The following is a 25,332-nucleotide window of genomic DNA, read 5'->3' as shown; positions in this document are numbered from 1 at the left end:
AGCCTCTTTGTGGAATGAATTACCAGCTGCTGTTTTCCTGAAATGATGCCACTTAGGGACCTTCAAGAAAAGAGCTCCCACGTTAAAAGCCGGCAACGCATCTCTTGCCCTGTTGTTGCGGATGTCCACGGGCGGTTCGAAGTCATTCATCGGTAATTGCGTTAGATTTTTTTTTTTTTTTGAGAGGAGGAAATACTGTTACGTATTTACGCCCCGGAACGGGGCGTAATATGTCGGACTCGAGTGTCCGCGTAAGCGGACGCCCCATACCGACTAAAACCTCCTCTGTGCTGTTAGCAGCCCTGGCTTTCACAGAGAAGCAGGACGTGGGCCGTGGAGGCCGCAAAGACTACGCAACAACAGTCGCGGGGCGTCTCCTAAGGAGACTCGAACCTCAGACCGGCCGTGTGCTTGTGGGAAGGAGAGAGAATGAAAATGAAAATGAAGATGAAAAGATGAGAAGAACACACTCGCCGGCGAGTGTGGTGATGTTTAGTGTAATGTATGTAAGTGTGTGTGTATGTGTTTGTGATTGTATGTATGTATGTTTGTATGTGTGTAAGTAGTGTAAATGTTAGTGTGCATGTATGTTTGTGTTTGTGTCTGTTTGTGGAGTGTGTTTGTGGTTGTGTAAGTGGTGTATGTCAGTCCGTCAGTCAGTCCGTGTGTGAGTGAGTGTAGTGAAACGATTACAGGACGAGGACTAACGTCTTGTCGGGTATCAAAACAATGTGTGGTATATCTAGGGTGCGGGCCGCTGGCCATCGTCAGAGTGACGAGTGCCAGTGGTTTGCGGTGGTTGACCGCGCCTACGCCTGCGAAGGCGGTGTGTGCGTGTCTGTGTCGGTGTTTGTGTGGGTGTCGCGTTCGCGATGGTGATGTCGTCATCCGGGTCTACCGTTACGTGTCTGGGACGTCTTATTGGGTTGAGACTATGGTGAAGGGGGGTGTACCCGCATGCCTTCCTAACTAAGATGTTGGGATGGTTAGGCGCCTTGTCAAAGAAGCGTCGCGAGATCTCTTTAAAGTGTTGAGCTATCGTCGGAAGCTCTAGTTCGCGGTGAAGGTCAACGTTTCGGATGAACCACGGGGCTCCGGTTGCCATGCGCGTGAATTTATTTTGAACTACTTGCAAACGACGTAAGTAGCTCGGTCGGGTGTGCGCGAAAACGACGCTGGCGTATGACAGTATGGGCCGTACGATGGTTTTGTACAGCGTCACTTTGTGTTTGAGCGGAAGTTTGCTTCGCCCACACACAAGTGGATAAAGGCGACTGAGGACAAATCGGGCTCTATTGCATACCGTATCAATATGTTTCTTGAAGTTCATATTGCTGTTGAACGTGACTCCTAAGTATTTGTAATCCGTCACCCACGGTATGGGTGTTTCATACAATTTAATGACGTCGGTCGGTCGTTTTTTAGCGCGGATGCTATTCGCGTTACCGAAGAGTACCGCTGCACTCTTGGTGGGGTTTACTTCAATCCGCCATTTTCTGAACCAGTTGCTAGTTCATCGACGGCGGCTTGAAGTACTTTAATGTTCCTGCTCAAGGTTGAGCGGTTCAATAGAGCGGAGCCAAAGTAGAGTGCCGTATCGTCAGCGTACTGAGCGAGCTGGACACTCGGAAACTTGGGAATGTCGCTCGTGAAGAGCGAGAAAAGAGTGGGAGAGAGGACTGAACCCTGTGGCACGCCAGACCTGATGGGTCTGGGTGAGGATAGGGTGCCCTCTACTCGATATCGGAAGGAGCGATCAGTAAGGTAGGCTCGTATGATGCGCACGAGCCTGTTTGGCACTCCCAGTTGATACAGCTTGAATACTAAGCCGTTGTGCCATACCTTGTCGAATGCCTTCGCGACATCCAAAAACACGGCTGCCGTGGTAGCGTGAAGTTGACGCCGTACGAGAATGTACTCGGTGAGTCGGTGAGCCTGCTGGGGACACGAGTGAGCGGTTCTGAATCCGAACTGTATGTCGGGTATCAGGTTGAGCTCCGCGATGTAATGATTAAGACGCGCGAGAATTAATCTTTCGTAAAGTTTCCCGATCGACTTAATTAAGCTTATTGGCCTATAGCTACTCGGAATAGCTTTAGGTTTATTGGGTTTTGGGATACCGATAACAATGGAATCCTTCCATTGTTCGGGGAACGCGCTATTAGACAAAAGAATATTAAAAATGGTAACCAATAAAGTAATAAGAGTCGAGGGTAGGATTTTAAGAACCCTATTGTTTATAGTGTCAGGCCCCGGGGCCTTCTTGGAGTGAAGCTCCTTAATGATTAGCTTCACCTCTTCGTAAGAGGTGGGTTTTATTACATCGCCTGAAGGGCTCAGAGCGGAGCGACGTTCAACTTCACGATCAACTTCGTCAACGTGTGTCGGGTCGGCTGCTGCATTTGGAGAGCACTGACTCTCGAGACTATCGGCGAGGCATTCAGCCTTCTCATCGTCATCGAGCGCCGGCTGCAGTCCCGGTCTGTCCAAAGGAGGCATGACAGTGGGCGGCTCCTGTTTGAACGCGCGAGGCAGCTTCCAGAAAGCCACATGTGATGGCTTAAGGTTGCCGAGCAAGCGGTCCCAACGTTCGCCGCGGAGTTCCGCGATACGTTCCCGTACCACCCGCTGTAGGTAGCGGAGGTGGCGCCTATTCTCGACCGACGGATACCTGTCGTAAAGTCTAGTGGCTCTGTGCTTCTGTGTGAGTAAGTTCCTGACCTCTAGAGGCAGGTTTAGGCGATGCGGTGGCATCGTCGGAACCTGCCTGGAGCAGGCCTTGATCCTATTCTGTATATGTGACGTCACATGAGAGATAGCACTGTGAGCCGTGTCGACCGAGTCGATGACGTACGGTATAAGGTCAAGGTCGTCGGACTTGATAGACTCGAGATCCTTTTCCAGCCGTTGCCAGTCGATCACTGTTTTCGTCGGTGGTTGAAAGTTAACCGGTGGGCCTAGATTTAGGACGACGGGCCGGTGGTCTGACTCTAATTTGTGAAAAACCTCGATTGAATTTACATTGAGCGTTACGTTCTTAAGTAACGCAACGTCTAGAATGTCGGGTCGGTGCGCGACGTTATCCGGATAATGTGTTGGTTCGTCGGGTGCTATTACTGAAAAGTTCAGCGTGTCTGTCAGCGAATCTAATAAGATTCCGTTTCTATTTGTGGCTCTACTGTTCCAGCTGGAGTGTTTGGCGTTAAGATCGCCGCCCACTATGACTGCAGCCCCGTGGCCGAGTAATGCTTCTATATCTGTGTATAATACTTTTTTGTTGGGCGGAAGATAAGCTGAAATAACAGTGATCGGCTGGTGATTCGCCATACTGACTCGGATGGCAGAGGCCTCGATGTTAGTGAGGACCGGAGGATCTATAGGTATACAGTGTAGAGACCTTTTAAAATAAATGTGGGTGCCGCCCATACGGGTGGTGCGATCATTTCTGACTAAGTTGTAATTAGCGATACGCGGATCGCGTATACGTGGTTTTAGAAATGTCTCTTGCACTAAGAATAGGTCTAATTGATGTTCGTGAGCGAACTCCTTCACCAAGTCCAGTTGAGGCTTAAGGCCTTGGGCGTTAAAATACGCTATACGGAGCGTATGTGGTTTAACCCGTCCGCTTACGTAATTAGGCATCGCGAATGTTTTTATACTTTCGCCCTCTATCGGTGAGGGCACGGAATATTTTGCCGTTGTCTGCCATAACTTACAGGAGCGACGGCGGGTCGTCCCGGACAGCATCGAACAGCTCTGACAGTTCGAACATGAAGGCAAAGGTGCTGCCGCCTTTGTTACCTGTTGCCGCGGACGCGGGCGCCGGTGGCCTCGGTCGCGGGACCGACGCCGCCGGGTGGGACGCTTGCGGTGGCCGGAGGGGCGCGGGGGCCGCGAGAGCGGCCTCTGTGGCAGCGTTGGCAGCCGGAGGAGATCTCGCCCAGGCGTTTACCTTCGGAGGCGGCGCAGGTTTGAAGGTCGGAGTGAACTCCACCTTCTCTGCTCTGCCTTGCGGCTGGCGGCGCCCTGGGTGAAGCTTGTATTACGTTAGATTTTATAATAAGCTTCCTGAGAACATAATGGAAATGTAAAGTTCAAAGCCTATATTAAACATAAAACTTATGGAAAAATCGTATTACAATTTAAAGGATTATTTAGATGATAAGAAAGCATGGGTATGAATTGCTCTAAAAGATTTGAGCTTTAGTTACCCTTAATTAAATATATTTTTGAAAAATTTATAATTTATACTAAAAGCAAAATGGTCAAATTTTAAGTAGAGGTTAGAGTGAGTGTTGTTGAATATATTTTAGATGAACATTCTTGTTTTTTGTTATTTGGTTGAGTTCTTGTGACAGTTTTCATCATGCTCGCTTAAATTTCACTGCTTGTGGCGGCGACGTGGGAAGGGTCGTTCCCTTCCCTAAAATATGGTCGAGGGAGGCGATGGCTGGCCCATGCGTCATGCTCTTGAACGGGCGCTACTTGCGGTGGCAGGATGATCCTGTGGCCGGAAACTCTACCTCATGGTTTTAAAATTAAAAATTATATTTTTTATAATTGCTAATAAAATGTTTGCTAAATACCTTTATTTATTTACGGTGTGTGTGGATTGATGCATCTACTGTACCATGGCCTAGTATTATTGTTGATACAGTAGTAGTCGGCCGTGAATGTCTCTTGTTTTTACGTATTAATTTAATTTTTTTTGAGTATTTGTTGTTTGAGTATTATTACTGCATCACTTTACATATATTGTAACTGAAATGATTTGTGAGTGATTGCCACAAAGAGTTTCTTGCCACTTCTTATTAATGCTCAACCCTCAAAGGAGTTGGATATAAAAAGAAAAGTCATTATATTGACCTGCCTGAATAAAGTGATTTTGATTTGATTATCCTAAAGGATTGAGCTTCTATAATATTAATTACAAGTTTAAACAGAATTGTCAAATTGTAAGTAGAGGTATTTGGTGAGTATTGCATGATATGTAGGATTGTATGGATGTATTGGGATTATTTTATTGTTGTTTGCTGAGTTCTCGTAACAGGTTTCATCATGCTTGCTAAAATATGGTTGAGGGAGGCGATGGCTGGCTCATGCGTCATGCTCGTGAACGGGCGCTTATTAATTTACATTTACTTTTTTGACTTATTCGTGTAAGACATTGACTATTTGACGTTTGAGTGTGTTGCATCATTTTATATTTTACATATTATATTGTAATTCAAATGATCTGTAAATCTTGATATAAAAGAGTGGCAATGAGTTTCTTGCTGCTTCTTCTCATTAGCTCAACCCTTTACGAAGTAGCGGTAGATTCAATAAGAAAAATTTTTTTTTTTTTTGACATTCATAAGTGTCATTTCCGTGACCTACGTGAATAAACTGATTTTGATTTGATTTGATTTGGTTGCCTCACCCGTGCAATGAATTATGTAGTATGTACATAGTATTATTATGGGTCGGGTATTAGTAGAATTAATGAGAAACAAGTCTGAAATTTATGTTTTTTTAATTCTGTATACTTAATCTGGGCATAATACTGTAACAATTTAACATAATGAAAATATTACATTTGATTTTGGAATCTATCATTTTTATATGATTTTTCATTGCACTTTCTCATTTTGGCGCCAATACATTGTACAATATTTTGCGATATTAAAATGGAGTGGGGCGTTAAAGACAACCGAATCGCTGTGATTGCATTACATAGATTGCATGCATGGAGCCAAATGCAATTTTGTAAAACTCGCCATTCGCTTGCTATTAGTAAATGTTGCTTGGTATGTTTGTGTACCGGGCTATTAATAGGTACAATGAGACCTCCTATGTTTGTGACAGAAAGACATCTGGCCGTCCACGAAGTGTTCGTACGAAAAAGGTGGTCAAAGCAGTAAGGGAAAGAAATCCTGTCCGAAAGCAACACCACGCTATAGATGTAACCGCCATCTATACGTATTACATAGTACTTTCTCTTGTGGTAGCTTCGAATTTCAAAAGTTCTGTGTATTGTAGTAGAACAGAACTTACATAATTATTTTAACAATGTAATACTAATAATTATTATACTTTCATTAATTGCTGACTAAATGCTTAAACAGTGATTCAGACCTAGTACCTACATTATTAAAATTTGTCCTTATTATAACCCGAATTTCAAAAGTTCTGTTTTTATGGTAAAACAGAACTTACATAATTATTTTAACAATTATATAAGTATTGCATTATTTCTGGGGAAAATTCGTAATATTGTATTTTTTATCATGCCATATTTAGTTCCTGTCATAATCTGTACTTTTGTGCCTATTACTTGTACAAAATAATTTCGGAACATATTGCAGCGTTTAGGAATAATCATCCCGAAAAATCACACTTCGCGAAACATTTAATTGACACCGGTCAATCACTCGGAAACAATAATAATTTTAATATTTTACATAGTTACATGTGAAAAAGGATTTCGCTTGAATGTGTTAGAGCAATTAGAAATAATAAAACACTAAAATAACATGTTTGCATTATTGTATGAACCAACAAATTTAGTCCCTTCACCATTGTTACGTATCTCTTCCGGGGGTAATACGTCACAACAGCCGACCAATCACAGCGCGTCGACGAGGATGAGATGGGACGAGGGAATAAAATAGCGGCTTTCGGCTCATTTGATTCAGTCTAGTGCCAGATTTTGGCGAGACAACATGTCTTGAGGATGCCTCGTGTAGAGGCGAAACACGTGTCGAATTGTTTTAAGACAAATATTGGCGAAATTAACACTAAAGAAAACTCAAATCATTTGGATAATTATGGATTTCCGCAACGCAACGCCTACTTAAATAAATTTTCTTAAGACTAGACAAATAAAATATCAAATTCAGTGGGTTCAATAACAGTAGTTATGTTTTTTGTAATGATGAATGTTAATAATGTTTTTCAATATATAATATTAGCACGATAACCATTTACTGTGTGTACATTAGCCTCACAATGTTAACCAAATAATTGTTAAAATAATAGTCATAACTATTTAATTGATAATGACAATTATTACGTATTAATAAAATATACTAAACACAGTGCCACAACAGCGAAGAGGAACTGACTTTATCTTTCTCACTCGGGTACACTCGGCGGTGCCGCGTTTACCCGATCGAGCTTTTCACCGCTAAGCAGAGAAGGGAAGAGCAGCCGTCTGTATCTTTTTTGCTCTGATACACTCTGTGGTTCCGATCGATCTATCTATCGATCCTTTCACCTGAGAGCGTGACAGATCAGCCTCACCTAACCACCTGGCGGTGAAAGAGGTTTTCACTTCAAAAGTCAAAAAGATCAATTCTGTCAAAATTGATTTTTTGGACTTCGAAGTTTTTGTGTAGTAATGTATCAGACTTTGATTCGAGTCGATTTAAAAATCCGATATTTTTTGAAAGAATCGCCATCCTTACTCCTAAGCACCAAAAATATGTAAAATGACGATTGAAAATGAAAAAGGTTTTATTTTGAAAATGATTTTATATTTTTATTTTCGTAAACTTACAAAAAGCATCTGTTAATAGCCAAGTAATGTTCACAAGTACACAAAAGCGTCAAAAAGTAAATTACGTAAGTAGTTAAAAAAAGCCCGGTGGATTCTACAGGGTCGCAGAGACTCGCGATATCCATGGTACCGTACTCCAAACTTCTTTATCCTCAATATATTCCTTAATATTATAGTAACCTTTTCCCATTAAAACAGTTTTTATATATGTCTTGAATATTTTGTAAGGCAATTCTGTTATGGTCGTGGGGAGTTTATTATAGAAGCTAACAGAATTTCCCAAAAATACTTATTTGCCTTAGTGGTTCTAAAACTGGTGGTATCAAAGTTTTTTTCCTAGTATACATAATATTTTGATAGATATATTCTGATGACACTTTAAGTTTATTTATTACTTTAAACAGATTTCGTAAAAAGCCTCGACTTATAAGACTTCTCTTCTGTAAAATGAAGATGCTATCCGTACCCCAGAGCAAAGCACTGTAAGACAAAACACATAACAAGTACGCAAAATAAACCAGTCTAGGCGTTGCTATATCCGACAGTTGCCCCGTTTTCCAAACGGTTTAATATTATATAATAAAAATTAGTTTTACCTTCAATCAACAAAAGATTATTTGCAAAAAACCAGTTAGAAACAACGTTGAGGGCATTATTAGTTTATTGAAACTAGAAAATACTAATAGAAAGACAGAGAGATCATTGGATCTCTTTGTCTTTTCTATTTACTTTAAATATGATCGATGTATCATCGGCGAACAAAACTATATCTGACATTTAATCTACTAGAAGATCATTCCATAGAAGATCATTGTTATGAACTAGGAACAGGAAAGGACCCAGTAAAGTACCCTGAGCACACCCATTTTTATTGAGGAACCTGTAGAAGTGACACCGTCGATGGACACTATTTGCTCCCGACCGGACAAATAGGAAATTATCATATCTAAAGATGTTCCACAGACTCCAAAGAATAGCAATTTTACAATTAACGTACGATGATTGACGCAGTCGAATGCGTTCGAGAGATCAGAGAACACTCCTAGCGCATCGTGCGACGCCTCGCAGACCATCAGCACATATTTGATAAGAGTAGATCCCGGTCTTGAGTGGACCAGCCTTTTGTAGATCCGAATTGGTTTTTATGTTATATTCCATTCATATTAAAGTGTGCCAACAGTTGTTCGAACATGATTTTTTCGAATATTTTACTTAACGCTGGCAGTATAGATATGGGCCTATAATTAGTAGGATTATTCGAGTAGCCAGTCTTGAATATGGGCACTACCTTGCTTATCTTCATTAAATCGGGAAAGACACCATCACTTACACAGCAAATAAAAATAGCCGCCAAAATCGGAGCAATATTTTGTGTCTAATAGACTCAAGTCACAGACCACAGTTGTCAGTTGTGCACACTGTACAGTTAAATGAACGTTCAACATAGTGTTTAAATTCTCTTTTGTTAGTTATGGTTAGTGGTGTTTGTACTTTGTGTGTGACGTTAGAGTAAAAGTGTTCTGTGGTTAGAGGTGGGCGTTATAACACACAACACATTATATATTACAATATATTTTTACAACAGTATAACACATTATAAAATTTGCCACTAGACTGTTATAATATAAATTATTTCCATCGTGTTACAATTCGTTTGAAATTTAATTACAGCGCCATCTATGCACACCAGCGGAAAGTGGTGCGTTTCTTTAATGAAATTAAAATTTTGTAAATTTAATATTATTAACAGATGGCACCTTTTCTAATTCGCTTTAGTTATTATTGCTTAGTCTTCAAAGTAATGTGAACACTTCGCATATCATAATAAAAGCTATTTTTACTTGCGAGGAACAAATATAAAATTATAACACTGTTGTTTTAGATTGAAAATTATTGTATGCACTCTTATTATTAAATTTCCAACGAGAATCATTTGTTAGAGTTAGAATCATTTGCTAGTTGTGTTTTGAAAATTATTATCATTGTTTTGAATTACAACAACTAGGTATAGTGTGAATAGTAAATAAGTTGAGTTGTTATTATTAGTTTGTTATGTAAAAAGACAATTTTAGTGTAAAAATAAAAGTTTGGTGAATAGTGTAAATATACGTTTAGTTCATAGTCATTATTCGTCTTTAAGATTGTTCTGTGTAGGTACTTAGACAGGTATAAGTATAAAAATAAAGTAGGTAAGTCATGTCGCGCCAACGCACTGGAACAATTTGGAACTATTTTACCGTAGAAAATAATGCCGAAAAAAAAGGAATGTGCAATTATTGTAAAAAGACTTTGTCGTACAAAAGTACAATAACCAATCTTTAATTACACTTAAAACAAAAACATGTTGTTGTTCACGAAGAGTTCAGTAATGCTGGTAGGAACGCTAATATTGAACGTGGTGAAAGTAACCATGGTGGTGGTGGTACTTTCAGTGGTGGGCATGTAACAGCAGCTTCTGAGACTGACCAGTCGCTTTTAGCTCCAGTCCCCGGACCCTCCACCCAATCAATGGCGATCGACAATCATCACATTGATTTAGCTCCTCTAGGCCCTCCAAAGAAAGTCCAAAAGATTATGTCCACCTATATTCCCCGAAAACTACGTCCTACAGAACAAGCTCAAATGGACGAGTCCTTGTTAAAAATGATAACCAGGGACTTTCAACCTTTTGATATTGTCAATGATGAAGGATTCAGAGCTTATAGTCGAGCTTTAAATCCGAGCTATGAGATTCCATCTCGTAAAATGCTATCCAATAGATTACTAAGTGCAAAATATGAAGATAAATTGAATAATATTAAACAAATAATAAAAGAATTTTGCCAAAAGATCTGTCTTACCGTGGATTGCTGGTCATCCCGAAGTATGGAAGCGTACATAGCCGTTACCGGACATTTCATACATAGTGAAACATTAGAGTATGTTTCATTTTTGTTGGAGTGTAGTGCTTTAGAAGGCCCGCATACGAGTTCGAATATAGCTCAGCAGCTGATGAGGATTGCGGACTCCTGGCAGATCAAAGATAAGATAAACTTTTTGGTGACCGACAATGCGTCTAATATAAATAAATGCTGCTAGCATACTAAACTGGTATCATTTTGGATGCTACGTTCATAAGTTAAATTTAATAGTACAAGAAGCTTTGAGCCTACCCAACGTAGCATCCACAATTACTAAGGTACAAAAGACCGTAGCGCATTTTAAAAGGAGTACCCAAGCGAAGGATAAACTTTTGAAATATCAGGTAAATGCCCAAGATGTTACTCAAGGCAATGCGAAAACTGTGAAGATGTCAGTTCCCACCAGATGGAACTCGAAGTATCTGATGCTGCAGCGGTTCTCAGATCTACAGGAGGCACTAAGGGCCACTATTCCGAACCTCAATGCAAATCTGCCTGTTATTCCGATGGAAGAGTGGAGATGCATTGAGGAACTCATTATTGTCCTAAAGCCTTTTTATGAAGCTACGGTCACGATGAGCGCCAACAAATACTTAACAGCAAGCAAAGCTCTTGTAATGACACAGGGTTTGACTTCTGTATATGAGCGACTTTTAAAAAAAGAATTGTTTGCGCCTGTTAAACAAGTGGTGCAAACTCTAAAGGCAGGACTTAGTTCACGATTTAAAGATATTGAACACAATGAAGCCATTGGTTTGTGCACCTATCTAGACCCTAGGTTTAAACAACACGCTTTTAAAAGTCAAGATGCATTGGCAATTTTAAAATGTATCATAATTGAAAAAGCCGCCGAGTTAAATCGAGACGACGACTATGTGGCTAACAACTGCAAGATCGCTGAAGGTAACGAGGACGAAATGTCTATTTGGTCCGATTTTGACCATCAAGCAAAATATGTAAATACACCAAGATTGGCGCATACGAAGGCTGTCGACGAGGTTGAAATGTACTTGAATGAAAATTTAATTACACGAACAGATTGCCCACTAAAGTGGTGGCGTGAACGCAAAACCGTCTATCCATCCCTGTACTCTCTTTTTATTAAGATATGCAACATAGTGGTAACGTCTGTGCCATGCGATAGGGCTATTTCGAAAAGTGGATTCGTAATATCAGATCGACGAACAAGGCTGACATCCTCAAAAGTCAACCAAATAATCTTCTTAAATGCCAATGAACAGCTGTAAAGAAAAACTAAAATAAACACATTTTTTAATTTTTGTGAATATTTTCAGTTTTGTCCTGATTGTACCTAATTTATGACAATTTGATAATTAGATAATAGACGCTTTCTAAAAAGCACAACAAAAAATACCATCTACCTAGTACTTAGTGTTAAAGTAATAATTCCTCTTTAAATATGCTATATTATAACACTAAATAACTATTAACTGCAAACCGCAACAACAACAAGTAACAACTATCAGCGTAAATAATTTCGATTAAAATTTATAACATCTAATATATATTACCACAGCTTGCAACAACAGTTAGAAAAATATAACACAACAGTTTAATTCATTGGAAAATTATAACAGTTTAGCCCACCTCTATCTGTGGTGATATTGTTTGTTTTGTAGTTTTGTTTGTGTTTTTCGTTGCTATGAGTACTGAGATTTTCTGTAGAATTGTTAATAAATATAACAGCCTCCAGGCTCGAAGATATTCAGTTGCAATTTAAATAATTAGGAATATAATTATAAACGTCATAATGTTATTTCTTAATGTTTGGTCATTGTTGCACTGGTACCTAAGGCCACTTATAAAATGGTTTTTAAGAAAAACAACTAGATTATGTGAATTACAAAGGATTTGCTATGGTGATAAGGCTGGAGCTCAAAGAACTTGTGCTGTGGAAAATTCGTTAATGCTCTCGCGAACAAGAGATATAAAAGAAGTTGTTGCATTCCTAGATGCTGTTGTCCTGGAAAGAAGGTTTATACCGGCAAATTTTGATGATATTTTAAAACCTTCCATTTCTATAATATTTAGAATAAAAAAGATTAATACCAAGCTGCATCCTTCTTTTGCACCAACATTAAAGCGGTGTTTACAGCAAATATGGAGTTATAGACAATTGGTGAATGAAGTAGAAGAACTCCGGCGTGTGCAGTATGATAGTGATAATTCTGATCATGAATTGAAATTGCTTAAATTATGGTCATTGTTACAACCAAATGAGCTCCTAGAAGGAAGGGTAACTAAGCAGTGGCAGACTATTGGTTTTCAGGTATTTGTCTACTTCATAATAATATGAAAAGTATACTGTACATCTTTGAGAGAACTGGAGTGGCCAGGGATAGAGGTTGAGCTGAGGGAGTTAATCAAAATTCAGACAACTACTATTGTAAACACAAGTAATACATGGTATTTTTTGTTTCAGGGTGATGACCCAAAAACTGATTTTCGTGGAATGGGATTACTTGGTCTAGAAAATCTTCTGTATTTTGTTACTGAATACCCGCAAGCTTCAACCCATGTGCTCAGTCACTCACATCATCCTAAGTATGGTTATACATTTGCTATTGTTGGTATTAACTTGACTTCAATGGCATATTACCTCCTAAAAGATGGATCAGCAAAGACATACATGTTTAATTCAAAAATTTCATTACCAAATATTAATTTGTTTCATAGATTTTACTGTTATCTCTTCTATGAATTTGATAAGATGTGGATTGAATCAAAGCCCGAGAATATCATGGAATTTTCCATAATATTTAAAAAATTTGATATTGCAATTAGATCACAATTATCAGATCCCTCTACAGTGTTTAGAATAAACATTGAGATTGACAATATATAGAAATTAATACTAGTCAAATTTATTTAGTTCAATTTCATAATAATTTGTGCTTTTGCATTCATAAGTTTTTATTTATATTTGACAAGTATTTATTTATTTATGATAAACACTAGAAGCACCATAGTTTGTAATCCTCTTTTGCCACCATGACAATTTTATCCCATTACAAAAATTGCAATTTCCTTTATATTATAAAGAATGAAAATTATGATTTTAAGACTGATATTCAGGTTTTATAACTAAATCATCAGAATCATGTAAGTACCGAGTCCTGACTATAGAATCAATAATGATATGTCTTTAAATATTTGAAGAGACAATATTGCATAAATAATATTATTTACTAGTGCAGTTATTGCAGACCCTGTTACTTTACTGTTGGAACTTCACAAATGATTTTTTATGTGAATTTGTGCTTGTAACATGTCTGTTTTTCTTGTATCTGACATGTTTTTTGGAAATCATTATATGTATGATTGTTCTGCTTTTATTTGTACACAATTCTACAAATTATAACTTCTCCAAGTTGCAAAGTATCTGCATTTAATTTTCAGTTGTTAATAATTTTACACAACACCCATGTGTAGTATGTACTCTAGTCAAAAAATTCTAAAATCTATATATATAAAAATGAATTGCTGTTCTTTAGTCTGGCTAAAACTCCAGAACGGCTGGACCGATTTGGCAAATTTAGGTCTTGAATTAATTGTGGAAGTCCAGAGAAGGTTTAAAAGGTGAATAAATAGGAAAATGCTGCTAAATAAAATAAAATAACAAGTTTGTTTTTCCTTTGATGTGTCCATACATAATTTCTATGAGAGAATTTATTAATGCAAGGTTTGACAGTTCTGCTGTGAAACAATTTCATTACGACAGCAGGGTGCATATTTTACGAAGTAATTCTTGATGTTATGATATATTATCGACAAATTCATATAAAAATCATTATATTATTTATTATATACAAAACAACATCTGTTGGGTCAGCTAGTAATATTATAAAAAGTATGAAAATGCCTACTGTATTTTATTATGTACTGGCAAGTCATTGAATCAGGAGCAGTTTAAAGAAAGTCACATTACTATAATATTGTAATAAAATTGTATTTTTTTTAATGTATATATATGTGTTATTGAGAGTTTCAATGACGACCTTGGGAGAGAAATTAGAGGTTATCAAACTTGTGGGTGGTATGCTTCTAGTGGTAATTTATTTTATATTTTATGACAAATTTTAGGTAATATTATAATAATGCTTACAATTATGTAATTCATATTTTTTACATTTAATTGACATGACATTAACAGGATGAGTTTTTAATTATTTAAAAACACTTATGTTAAATATAATCTATTATATATTATCCAATGTGTTAATATATACTTACCTATTTTTTAAACATCACTGTAATAAATTTTATTGAATTGGGTAACCCCCAGTTTGCAGAAATAATTATTTTTCCACCTTTCTAACATTGTAAATCAATGTAATACAGTGATGTAAGTATATTGAAATAAATGATATGAAATCATTAGATAAATTGGACATAGTTCCTGAAAAACATTCTAAGCCACTAGTTTATTCAATACATGTGGGTTGGGCTACTAAGTCATGATGTCATTTAAAGAGTGAGACACTAGGGCTGCCATTTTTTGTCAGTCCGTTAATATGAATCACCTGACCAGTTTTGTGTTCTTAACTCAATTTTGACATGATTGTGGCTTGGAACGTTTTTCTGGAATTACATCCAATTTTGAGGATGGTTATATTGTGAATGTTTAGAATAACAATTACTTTAGTCAATGAAATGGTAGGTTGGTAGTGAGAATGCACTTGACTTGTATGATTTACTGGGCGGGACTATAAAGTGACTTTGTAAATTATTCATTAATTCAATTATGCAATATACTGTGTATATTATTTAATTTGATGGGGACCATAGAAACAATGATGAAAATATTAAAAAGGTACTTTTAGCAGTGATGTAGCCGTGTTAAAGATGTCGCCTGACAGGTGATTTATACACCACCAGCTATTATGTAGTGATTTAATCGCACGTGAAACTATGCTTAACTCTGGTGTATTTAATTATATCTTACTACGAAAACTCTAACTCAAAGAATAAGAATTTCTTAGATATATAAAGAATTTTCAAAATAGTTTTTTAACCGACTTAAAAAAGGAGAAGGTTCTCAATTCGTGAAAAACACAGCGATTTACGTGATTCTTCTTTGGTTTGATGCTGAATAGTTGCCAAATGGTCTCATAAATTTTTTGGATAGTTTACCCAAATAGTTTTTTTTTATGAACATTTTTGTTTACGTGGACGATGTAATTTTAGTTTGTGTACGGCTTTTATGAGTTTTCAATTGCGTTGACTATATATAATTACTAGCTGTCCCAGCAAACGTTGTATTGCCATATAAAGCAATAAAATAATTCAATAATTAAAATTTTTAGGGTATAAAAATAGATGACGACCGATTCTCGGACCTATCAAATATTTCGTACTACAATAATTATTATATTCGACTTTTATCTTGCATTGCACCCTATTCCGGATCTGTGGATGGAACAGATTAATATAAAAATCGCGATACAAAAATAAGTGTTAATCGTAGACGGGTGAAAATTTGAAGTTATACGTATTTTTAATGCTGCATAATAAAATAAAAATAAAAAAATTGGCAAAATTAAAAAATAATATATTTAGGGGCATGAAAAATAAATGTTGGCCGATTCGAAATCCTACCCGATATGCACACAAAATTTCATATTATCGGTTCAGACGTTTCGAAGGGGTTTGGTATCAAACACCGGGACACGAGAAATTTATATATTAGATGAACCCGAGTCCCGATAAGTGGGTCATTTATAGCAAACAAATATTACGATACTTCACGATATTTCACTGTTTCACAAGAACGTCAAATAGTTTCGAACAGCATTTTTTCGGAGTCGATTTCTTTATATTGTTTAAGGCGCGGGGCCTTTAGTAACCCACCCATAGCTACTTAAAAAAATGACTATTTAATATATTATGACTTCAAAATCTGAAAGTATAAAATAACTTAATAAAGATTTAATTAAATTCACATCTTATGCAAACCTGTAATTATAAAATAATACTATTTGTATGTTCTACCTATTGGTAGTTTGAATTGTTTTAAATAAAAATTTAACACAAAAACAACCGACTTCAAAAACACTATTCCAAAACAATAGATATAATATGCACTAAAAAGTATAAAAGTAATTGCGTATTTTTATACAATCTAATTAATTAATCTGATCCTAGTTACGATTAGGGTGAGGTGGGGCACAGTGTTACAAAAAAAAAACAAACTATAATGTAGCGACGAAAATATTTAATTAATCAATGTCCAACTGGGATGTGTATAAACTATACTAGTCTCTCTTCACTTAAAATTATTTAAACATCACTTTTATTGGGAACATCTTAATTTACATTGCACTTTAATCAGATCAGTCGATTGTAACACTGAACCCCGTATCTCGGGTACTTTGTTACAGCGTAAGGGGCACAATGTTACAACATCAAAATAATATAAAATTAAAAATAAGAGAAGATATCTAACAAATATTAAATTTCTTTATAATATTCTCTGGGAACGTATAGAAATCTGCCTGTCATTTGGTTTTTTTTTGCTGCAATGTTTACAAGCGGAAGAACAATTTTAATGTCTTCCAACGTTACCATTGCCATATCTGGTTCAAGAGGAAAGTAGAAATGATTGTCAACTTTATCACTTCTACGTAAATAGCTAACTCCATATTCATTATTTTCATTATTTGTCAGTAATTTTCCAACATAGTGCTTGATTAGCTGTTTTCCAACAAATTTAACTACACCAAATCGTCCTTTTTCGGTGTCGCGAAATAATTTAATGGAATTTCATCATCAGTTGTTAAATCGTCAGACGAGGATATTTTCTAAATCACTCTCATCAGCAAATATAACTCCTTTGACAGTTTCAGTTCTCTTGTAAGATATTTCTTTTTTTTCTGTTGTATTACTTTTGTTTACTTTTCCGAACTTTTTGTTTTCTCTTTTCAAGGCTTCTTCTTCAATTTCATTCTTAACTGGTGTTTCAGTTGGAACGCTGCTTTTTCCTCTCTTTCTACCACGGTTTGATTGGTGTCTCGGTTGTGCTTTTGGATAAGCTCGACCCTATAAAAGAAACTAGAGTTTTATCTGTAGAAGATTGAAATGCCGGTAATGTACAGTTCTCTGCTACAAATAGTGCATTTTCAGGTTGGATATCCATTTGAAAACATTCTTTTGTTAGCAAACTTGGGCTTAAGGATTCAGAACGCCTCTTAGACTCTTGTACATCGAGAGAAGCTGGTATCTGTACTGTCGAAGATGCATGTAGTTCTGCGTCGGTAACAGTAGCCTGTTGTGTTCCTGAGGAATATCGTGATACGTTAGCATTAGCACATAGATTTATTTGAGATTCCTGATTATAGCCAAAGCGTTGACTTGAACTGGGGGCATTAGAAGTCGAAGCTTGTTGAACTTCAAAGAGCTGGCTTGGCCCGAGGGCATTAGAAGGGTCTCCTAGTGGCCGATTCGTCACTTCACTTGGCATATAATCATCATCAGTGAAAATATGTCTGTCATATGGAAAAATATCAGTTTTTCGAAATCCTGATTTAATATTTTTAGGTGTCATGGCTCGATCAAAAGCTTGTCCGAGCAATTCAGCAACATGGTAGATACAAATTGTCTTACCAGGGTGACGCATTAGCCACGAATCAACAGCTGCATTGTAGTAAGCCTGGAGTGGACCAAATACAGACACATCATGTGGCTGTAGCTTATGACTAAAATGTGGTGATATGGTTAATAAGTTAACTCCATTATCTTTTGCTATATTCAGTACCGCGGGAGCCAGATGACTGTCATGATTGTCAACAATGAGTAACGTCGGATTTTCTTTCGAAGAGGCTGTTCGATCTTTATGAAATGTTTCATGACTTCAGCAAACAATTCACTGTTTATCCACCCGGTGGGCTGAGCTAGCACTAGAGTTCCTAACGGTGCACCGTTAGTCATATAAGGTTTGAATTGTTTTCTCGGAAATATCATAACTGGAGGTATTCCTGACCCCATTGCCGATCGTGCACAACACGTTGTAATTAGTGTTCCTCACTCAGCGCTCGTTACTTTATTTAGCTGTTTTGACCCCTTGGCGGCGATATTTTTTTTTGGTTTTTGAACAGTAGTTCTCCCACTTTCATCCAAGCAGTAAACTCTGCTACCGTCTGAAAAGCTAGGGCATAGCCGCATGGCATTCTCCAAATTTGTGAAGAATATATTGAATTTGTTCCCAGCTTGATTTCAGAACGTTTATTAGCTGTCTTTCATTGTGCACGGGTTGGTTTGTGCTTCGAACACTGCGTTTCAGTAAGTCCCACATGTGTTCAATGGGATTTGGATCCGGACTGTTTGCAGGCCAGTCCAACACCTGTATACCAGCCTCCTCTAGGGCTTCTCTGGTGGCCCTAGCTGTATGAGCGCGAGCATTATCGTGCATCAGGTGGAATCTTGCGCCGATTCTGTGTGCGTGTGAGACCACATGGGGTCTTATGACCTCCTGGATGTAACGTTGAGCTGTTATTGTGTCTTCGTTTAGAATTACCAGCTCGGTTCTGCCGGACATAGAGATTCCTCCCCATACCATAACATTGGGGCCCCCAAATCTGTCACTTTCATGGATGCAAGCATCCGAAAATTGCTCACCTTCACGCCTCCAGACCCTAATGCGACGGTCATCACTAAAAAATTTCACTTTGCACTCATCCGTAAACAATACTGTCCTCCAATCATTCATATCCCACGCCAGATGCTGCCTTGCGAATGATAATCGGTTTGCACGATGAGCACTTGTTAATGGTATCCGCACTACACGTCTCCTGGAGAACTGCTGGTCCTCGTGTAAACGGTTTCTAATAGTTTGATCACTAACACGTGTACCGGTCGCCTGCTGCAAACGGTTTTGTAAGGAACGGGCTGTTATACAGCGTTCTCTACGCGCACGTAGCGGTCCTCGTGTGCTGTAGTTGCTCGAACTCTGCCAGATCCCCGTCTCCTGGTTAGGTTAGGTTAGTCTCTTGAAAACGATTCCAAGCATTCTGGATCGCTCGCCGGGAAAAACCCAGCTGCAACGCCACAGAACGCTGCGAATGGCCTTCTTGAAGCAATGTTACGGCCCTAGTTACGGTTGGCAAGTCCATATGACTTCGAATTCTCGGCATAACTTATTTTAAAATGTTAATTCAGCGACTAGTCAAACAAAACTGACAGTGTTCCTGAGAGAATCGTCAATTTGACTGAGTTGAAATCCGTCTTAAAATCGGGTAGAATCAAGTGGTTACAATAAATTATCTAAAACTACCCACTTTAAACAATTATGCGGGTGGAATGCTCAAAAAATGTGTGTAAGCAAATAAGGTAACACCACAATAAATAATCAGCTACTTGAGAATGCATAAAAAATAAATTATCGCTAGCGAGGCCAAAAATCAAGTGGCCCTTATTTTGTTGTGACTTGTATATCTTTGCAATATCATAAAATTTTTACGTTATTTTGATTTGCTGCTTTTCGAAGACTAATCCCACTTTCTGCCATCCTAATTGCATCTCTCATATTTTTTTCCGTAGGAGACCATGATCCGTCTTCCTCTTATGAACTCTTATCATTTTCTTTTCAACCCTAGGTACAAAACAAAAAAAATATTAATTGGGGTTCATTGTTACAATGTAACACAGTGCCCCAAGTGACACAAATCGAAAAAAATATGAAATGATTCTTTGTAGGTATGCTTACAAAAATCTACTTAACGATAATTTGAACATACAGGGAATAGGGGAAAATCACAATCACTTATCTTTATACAATACACCAAGAAACAAATTAATAACTTTGCTTTGTCTTTTTTAAGTTTGATCACCTAAATTCGATTTTTGTTTGTTAACTCCAAAACGCGATACAGACTGAAGCGATTATAACTGTTCAAAGATGGCCGCTTGTGAGGTTGTCAAAACTGTGTATCAACATAATAAAAATAATCGTAAGAAACATAAAGACTTGCATTGTAATAGTGTACCTTACCCTATTGTTATTTTTGGAATAGGTCCTTTCGCCGCGACCCGCTCTCGCCTCCTCACGACTCAAGATATACTACATTTTTCAATGCAGCACGTATGAACGTAAGCGATTACAATTTGATTACAGACAGTTGGAAATTCTGCCACAGATCGCACCCTTACTGTAGGTATGTCGTTATGGAGTTCCATAGATCATCATATTCGACTACGACAATTACTTGACCATAACTATGTTATGTTAGACTTAAATATCCGGATAGCATAAAAAAGATTCGGCCGAGTATCGTTAATTTGCTCCTAAAAATTGAAGAGCTCCGTTACTTTGTCATGGATTCCATAATCAGAACCTAACCAAACTATCTTTTAAGTATATCCTATCTATATCTTAGAATCATCGAAAGCGGCTAGCGCGATATTGAGTAATTCCTAAATTTATCATCCACTTTGCTATACGTATGTATATCAAATTTAATACTTTTATGGTTTTCTCATGGATTATCATTATCAGATCTGGACCAAATTGCAATGGGACTACACGGAAAGCAGTAGCTTTCAAATAAAAAAAAGAATTATCAAAATCGATTCACCCAGTCGAAATTTTTGAGGTAACAAACATAAAATAAAATACCGATGAATTGAGAACCTCCTTCTATTTTGAAGTCGGTTAAAAATACCTCGGTCTACCATACGCGTAGTTTGGGCAAAAAATTTACATTTTACTATAATCCAAATACCTACCAACTTCAAAATGAGTTATATTTGTACAAGAATGGCTTCATTATCATTGATAGAGGAGAATTTAAACGCAAGTTTTTTATTTAACCACTAAAAGACTACAACTAATTGTCAAAAATATACCTTATCAAAATGTGAATAAAGGCGCTTTTGCACTTAGACCCCTCATTTATAACATTTCTATTATATTCTTATTTAGATTTTTCTATATCGGGACAAAACAATGTTGATAGTTGTGATCTTAATGGCCCAGTGAATATTTAGTTCAATGACGAAATATTTTACAATACCTATTGCTGTTCAGATTTTCTCAGTGTTTAGAAATGTTAATGTTTTTCATATTCGTTAACTTGCATAAGTACTTAAAGATGGTTTACATAAACGAGCATAATATATTTATTATATAGACCTCGCTATATTATTGTTAAAATGTAAAATTTATAAAAAGTGTCATTTAATGAAGTTTCTTTTTCTTACGTGTAAGTATCTCAGCTAAAAATGGGGCTCTTTTGCAGGCCCTTAATAAGCATATTTTTATTTTTGTAGCGACATTTTTCATAGTAATACAAATACAGTGTTAACTATTATGTTGTTCTTCATAACAATAAACTCACTCAAATATAGAAATGCTTAGATAATTAATACGTCTAGATAGTCTCTTGCTATTAGACACACGATCAAAACAGGCCAGGAATATTAGTTTAGTTTGCGTGTCAAGCTACGTGTTACACTCGCAATTTGAATGACAATTTGTGTTAGTGTGCGTGAATTGCTCAAAATAAACATATCTGCATAAATACGTCCATAAAGCGGAAACAAACATCTATATTCAACACAAAAGTTAAGCACCTACCGGGATTCAAACCCGGGACCTCATTTTGCATGACAACGCCTTGGGGTCAAGACCTGTCATTGCGAATTTCTCACCCTTATTAGTTATTTATGCAACTGTTGTGTAATAAGGGGTATTAAAACACGAATGTGGATTTATCTCACGAGGCGAAGCCGAGCGTGATAATAGTATCACATGAGTGTTTTAATACCTAATTATCAACAGTTGCATACAAGACTTTATCTACACCCAAAATATGAATCTTCTTAAAGATTCTGAAACAGTTAGCTTACTGCTAACAATAAAACACCAGTCCTAGTAGTAACCTAATATCATTAATTACTGATTATATACAAATAAACTAAGTATTAATGAAACAATTATTTATTTTACTATCTAGTCATTTACATTTTTTATAGTGCAATACTTAAAATTCACTAGGATATTATGTTCTTTTGGAAATAAATTGCTCATTTTTTGTAAACAAAACAATAAAAATATCGAAGAAAAATGGCGGGGATTCGAATAACCTACTTTTTTTACGGCGCGCGACGTTCTGGTGGTGAGGAACGCGCGTAAACCAAAGTGTTCTTTTTTTGAAATTCATACAGATGCCACGCATCGAGCAAAAAGAATGTGGCTGTCTGTTAAAACTCTTTGAGCATGAAGGGAATGAAAAAAAAAATAGGAGTGTTGTTATGAAATTCAGTACAACATTACAACACTCTTTTGGATGATGTAATGGTTATTAGAACGTGGGGTGTTTTAATGTTGGCAATAAGCTAACTGTTTCAGAATCTTTAATAGAGGATTTAAAGCATGGGTGTAGATAAAATATTTTACAGATGTGCCTAAATTTTCTTTTAAATTAAAAGCGTCGAACATAATATTAACTGCTTGTTATTTTTTAAGTGATACCCTCAGTCTGGGATAAAGTATACCTACTAATTTAATTTGTACCAAAATTGTTGGACGATGCGGGATTCGAACGCACCACTTGGCTTGGGAACACCGTTGGTTTAGTAGGTAGAGCGCTGGAATTTAACTCCAGAAGCTTGTGCTCGAATCCCGCGTTGTCCATAAATTTTGGTATAAATTAAATTTGCGTACATATAAATTTGGAAAATCGACAAATTTGATTCGGACACCTCTCAGATAAGAGGCAGAGGCAACGGCACTTACCTTTGTTCCACCGACGCTCTTTGTTGCAAGGGTCGGCAACAGGCGGACCTCGGTCAGTTTGCGGACCTCCATAGGACCTCAGACCGCCTATATATTGTAATGAATTGTATACCAGGTACAAATTAATACGTAGATAAGGTTTGTATACCTTTATTTATTGGAATAATATTTCAAACAATTTTTTTTAATATTTAAAACCTTTTTAAATATATGATAAAGAAAAGTTTGAAAATTGCAAAAAACTAGCTTTAAGCTAAATTTAGCCTTTGTTTGTCTCCACGTAAGTAAGTGAAACATCTTTGAATTTGCTGTTATTCTCGAGAACTAAACTATAAAAAACTAGCTCAAGACTGTCGCTTCAGTTTATGACATTAATTTTAGGCCTTGTGTTTTAAAATTCTAGTGTAATAATGACAAAATTTTAGAATAATAACGCTTAGAACGTAATTAGGCCCAAGCGATATGAAGCAGTCGCGGTGTGGCCTTTTAGGACCACATACGTTTCCCGCCGCGTCAGTGTCATTCTGTCAACCTCCAGGACTATCAATGCGCGAAATTTAATTGAAAAATGACTTACTGTGTAGTGAAAGGGTGTCACAAAGCGTCTTATAATAAAAATTATGATAAGAAAATCACATTTCAAAAAAACAGACGCCATTAAAAAATATGTTGCCAGCTATGAAAGTACTATATACCCCGAGTTACTCCGCTGGGATTGTTTTGTGTGTTATAGATATTTATAGGAGGCTATAATGTACGACGCCACATGATGTTATAAGTATTCAAAGTCATATAATCTTAATTCAATTTTTAGGCTTAAACTAAGCGCTGTGAATAGACACTATGAATATTTCTTTTAAATTACTGAATTTACCATATGTTCGGAAAAAGTTGAGCTCGTGAGAACATTAACGGCCACTCTTTTTAACCGATTTCAAAAAAGGAGGAGGTTCTCAATATGTCGGTATGTTTTTGAAGTGAAACTTTTTTATCGAAGTATGAGAGAAATTTTATAGCAAATCGTCACGATTTTCGGTTACGCGCCATTTTGTTTTTTTAAATCCAAGAAGACCGCCGCGCAAAGTTATGATTTCAACATTATGGATATCGTATCCGAGGTTCTCGAGGGTGCAGATAACGAATTTGGGATCATTTTTAAATCCAAGATGGCCGCCGCGGAAATTTATGATTGCATCAATATTGGTATCAAATCCGAGGTTCTGCAGAGAATGAATTTGGGATCATTTTTGAAATCCAAGATTCGATATCAATATTGTTGAAATCCTAATTTTGCACGGCGGTCATCTTGGATTCCAAAAATAATCCCAAATTCGTTCTCTGCATCCTATAAATCCTCGGATATAGCTGGGAACGGCGCCTTTTTCGTTTCATCGAATTTCAAAAAACAACGATTCTAAAGAACTTATTTATTTACACTTCAAGAATTGTTGCAACAACAATTAAATACGTGATGTTTTTATTAAATTCTTAATTTATATTTTATTTCTTCTTTCTTATTACATATAATCTAGTATTTCTTACACTTTACTGATTTAGGGAGATCTATTCACTTGCAATTGCATGATTTGGCTGTCTGTGTGCGTGTTGGCGAATGTAAGTACGTGACGCTCACACACACATTAATTATAATGTTACTTCTATATCTATATTGACAAGAACTATGAATGAAACTATCGTTCTGAGCGTTATTATTCTATGGAAAAAATACTGTTGCTTTAAGTACCTATGTATAATTCAATGAATTACAGTGTGTTCAATTTTATACTTTGCACCTATATTTAGTAAAATAAAATATATTTAACATAAATGTATTTTATTATTAACTATACTATCCTTTATCCTTAAATAGGGTGATATATCTGGAAGGCACTGATTTACCTACGCCCTTTAAAAATAACGATGAACCATTGACTAGGATTATTGCTTTCTTTTATACTAGCTGACCCGACGGACGTTGTTCTGTTTATAATAATAAAAAAAAAACTACGTTTACAAAAAACAGACTTCAACAACTGAAAAGTATCAAATAACTAATAATTTAATTTAATACACCTCTTATGCAAACCTTTACCTTTAATACTAATAAAATACTATTATTTATATAGCTTAACTACTGTATT

At 36.8% G+C, this 25,332-nt stretch overlaps 1 protein-coding gene and 1 long non-coding RNA gene across 3 annotated transcripts in view; both read left to right on the top strand.

The window, feature by feature from the left end:
- LOC126965171 (uncharacterized) overlaps positions 1-25,019 on the top strand; it is a 125,437-nt gene extending 100,418 nt beyond the window's left edge. Inside the window, exon 2 of the long non-coding RNA XR_007729493.1 lies at positions 24,753-25,019. This is a non-coding gene — a long non-coding RNA (uncharacterized LOC126965171). The remainder of the gene's footprint in view (positions 1-24,752) is intronic.
- LOC126965076 (ELMO domain-containing protein 2) overlaps positions 12,075-25,332 on the top strand; it is a 250,333-nt gene continuing 237,075 nt past the window's right edge. The window contains exons 1-2 of one of the 2 annotated variants that reach the window (XR_007729453.1): positions 12,075-12,730; positions 12,884-20,468. Coding sequence is in view for 1 of the 2 variants with exons in the window: in XM_050808529.1 (XP_050664486.1) it covers positions 12,212-12,730; positions 12,884-13,306 (942 nt within the window). In the remaining variant the exon portion in view is untranslated. Of the gene's footprint in view, positions 12,731-12,883; positions 25,020-25,332 lie in introns of those variants that run through there. The other variant, XM_050808529.1, reaches the window with a different exon arrangement.

Source organism: Leptidea sinapis, chromosome 6 (genome assembly GCF_905404315.1).
Source record: "Leptidea sinapis chromosome 6, ilLepSina1.1, whole genome shotgun sequence".
Classification (NCBI taxonomy): Eukaryota; Metazoa; Arthropoda; class Insecta; order Lepidoptera; family Pieridae; genus Leptidea; species Leptidea sinapis.
Note: the sequence above shows the minus strand (reverse complement) of the source record. Positions and strands in the feature narration are given on the sequence as shown.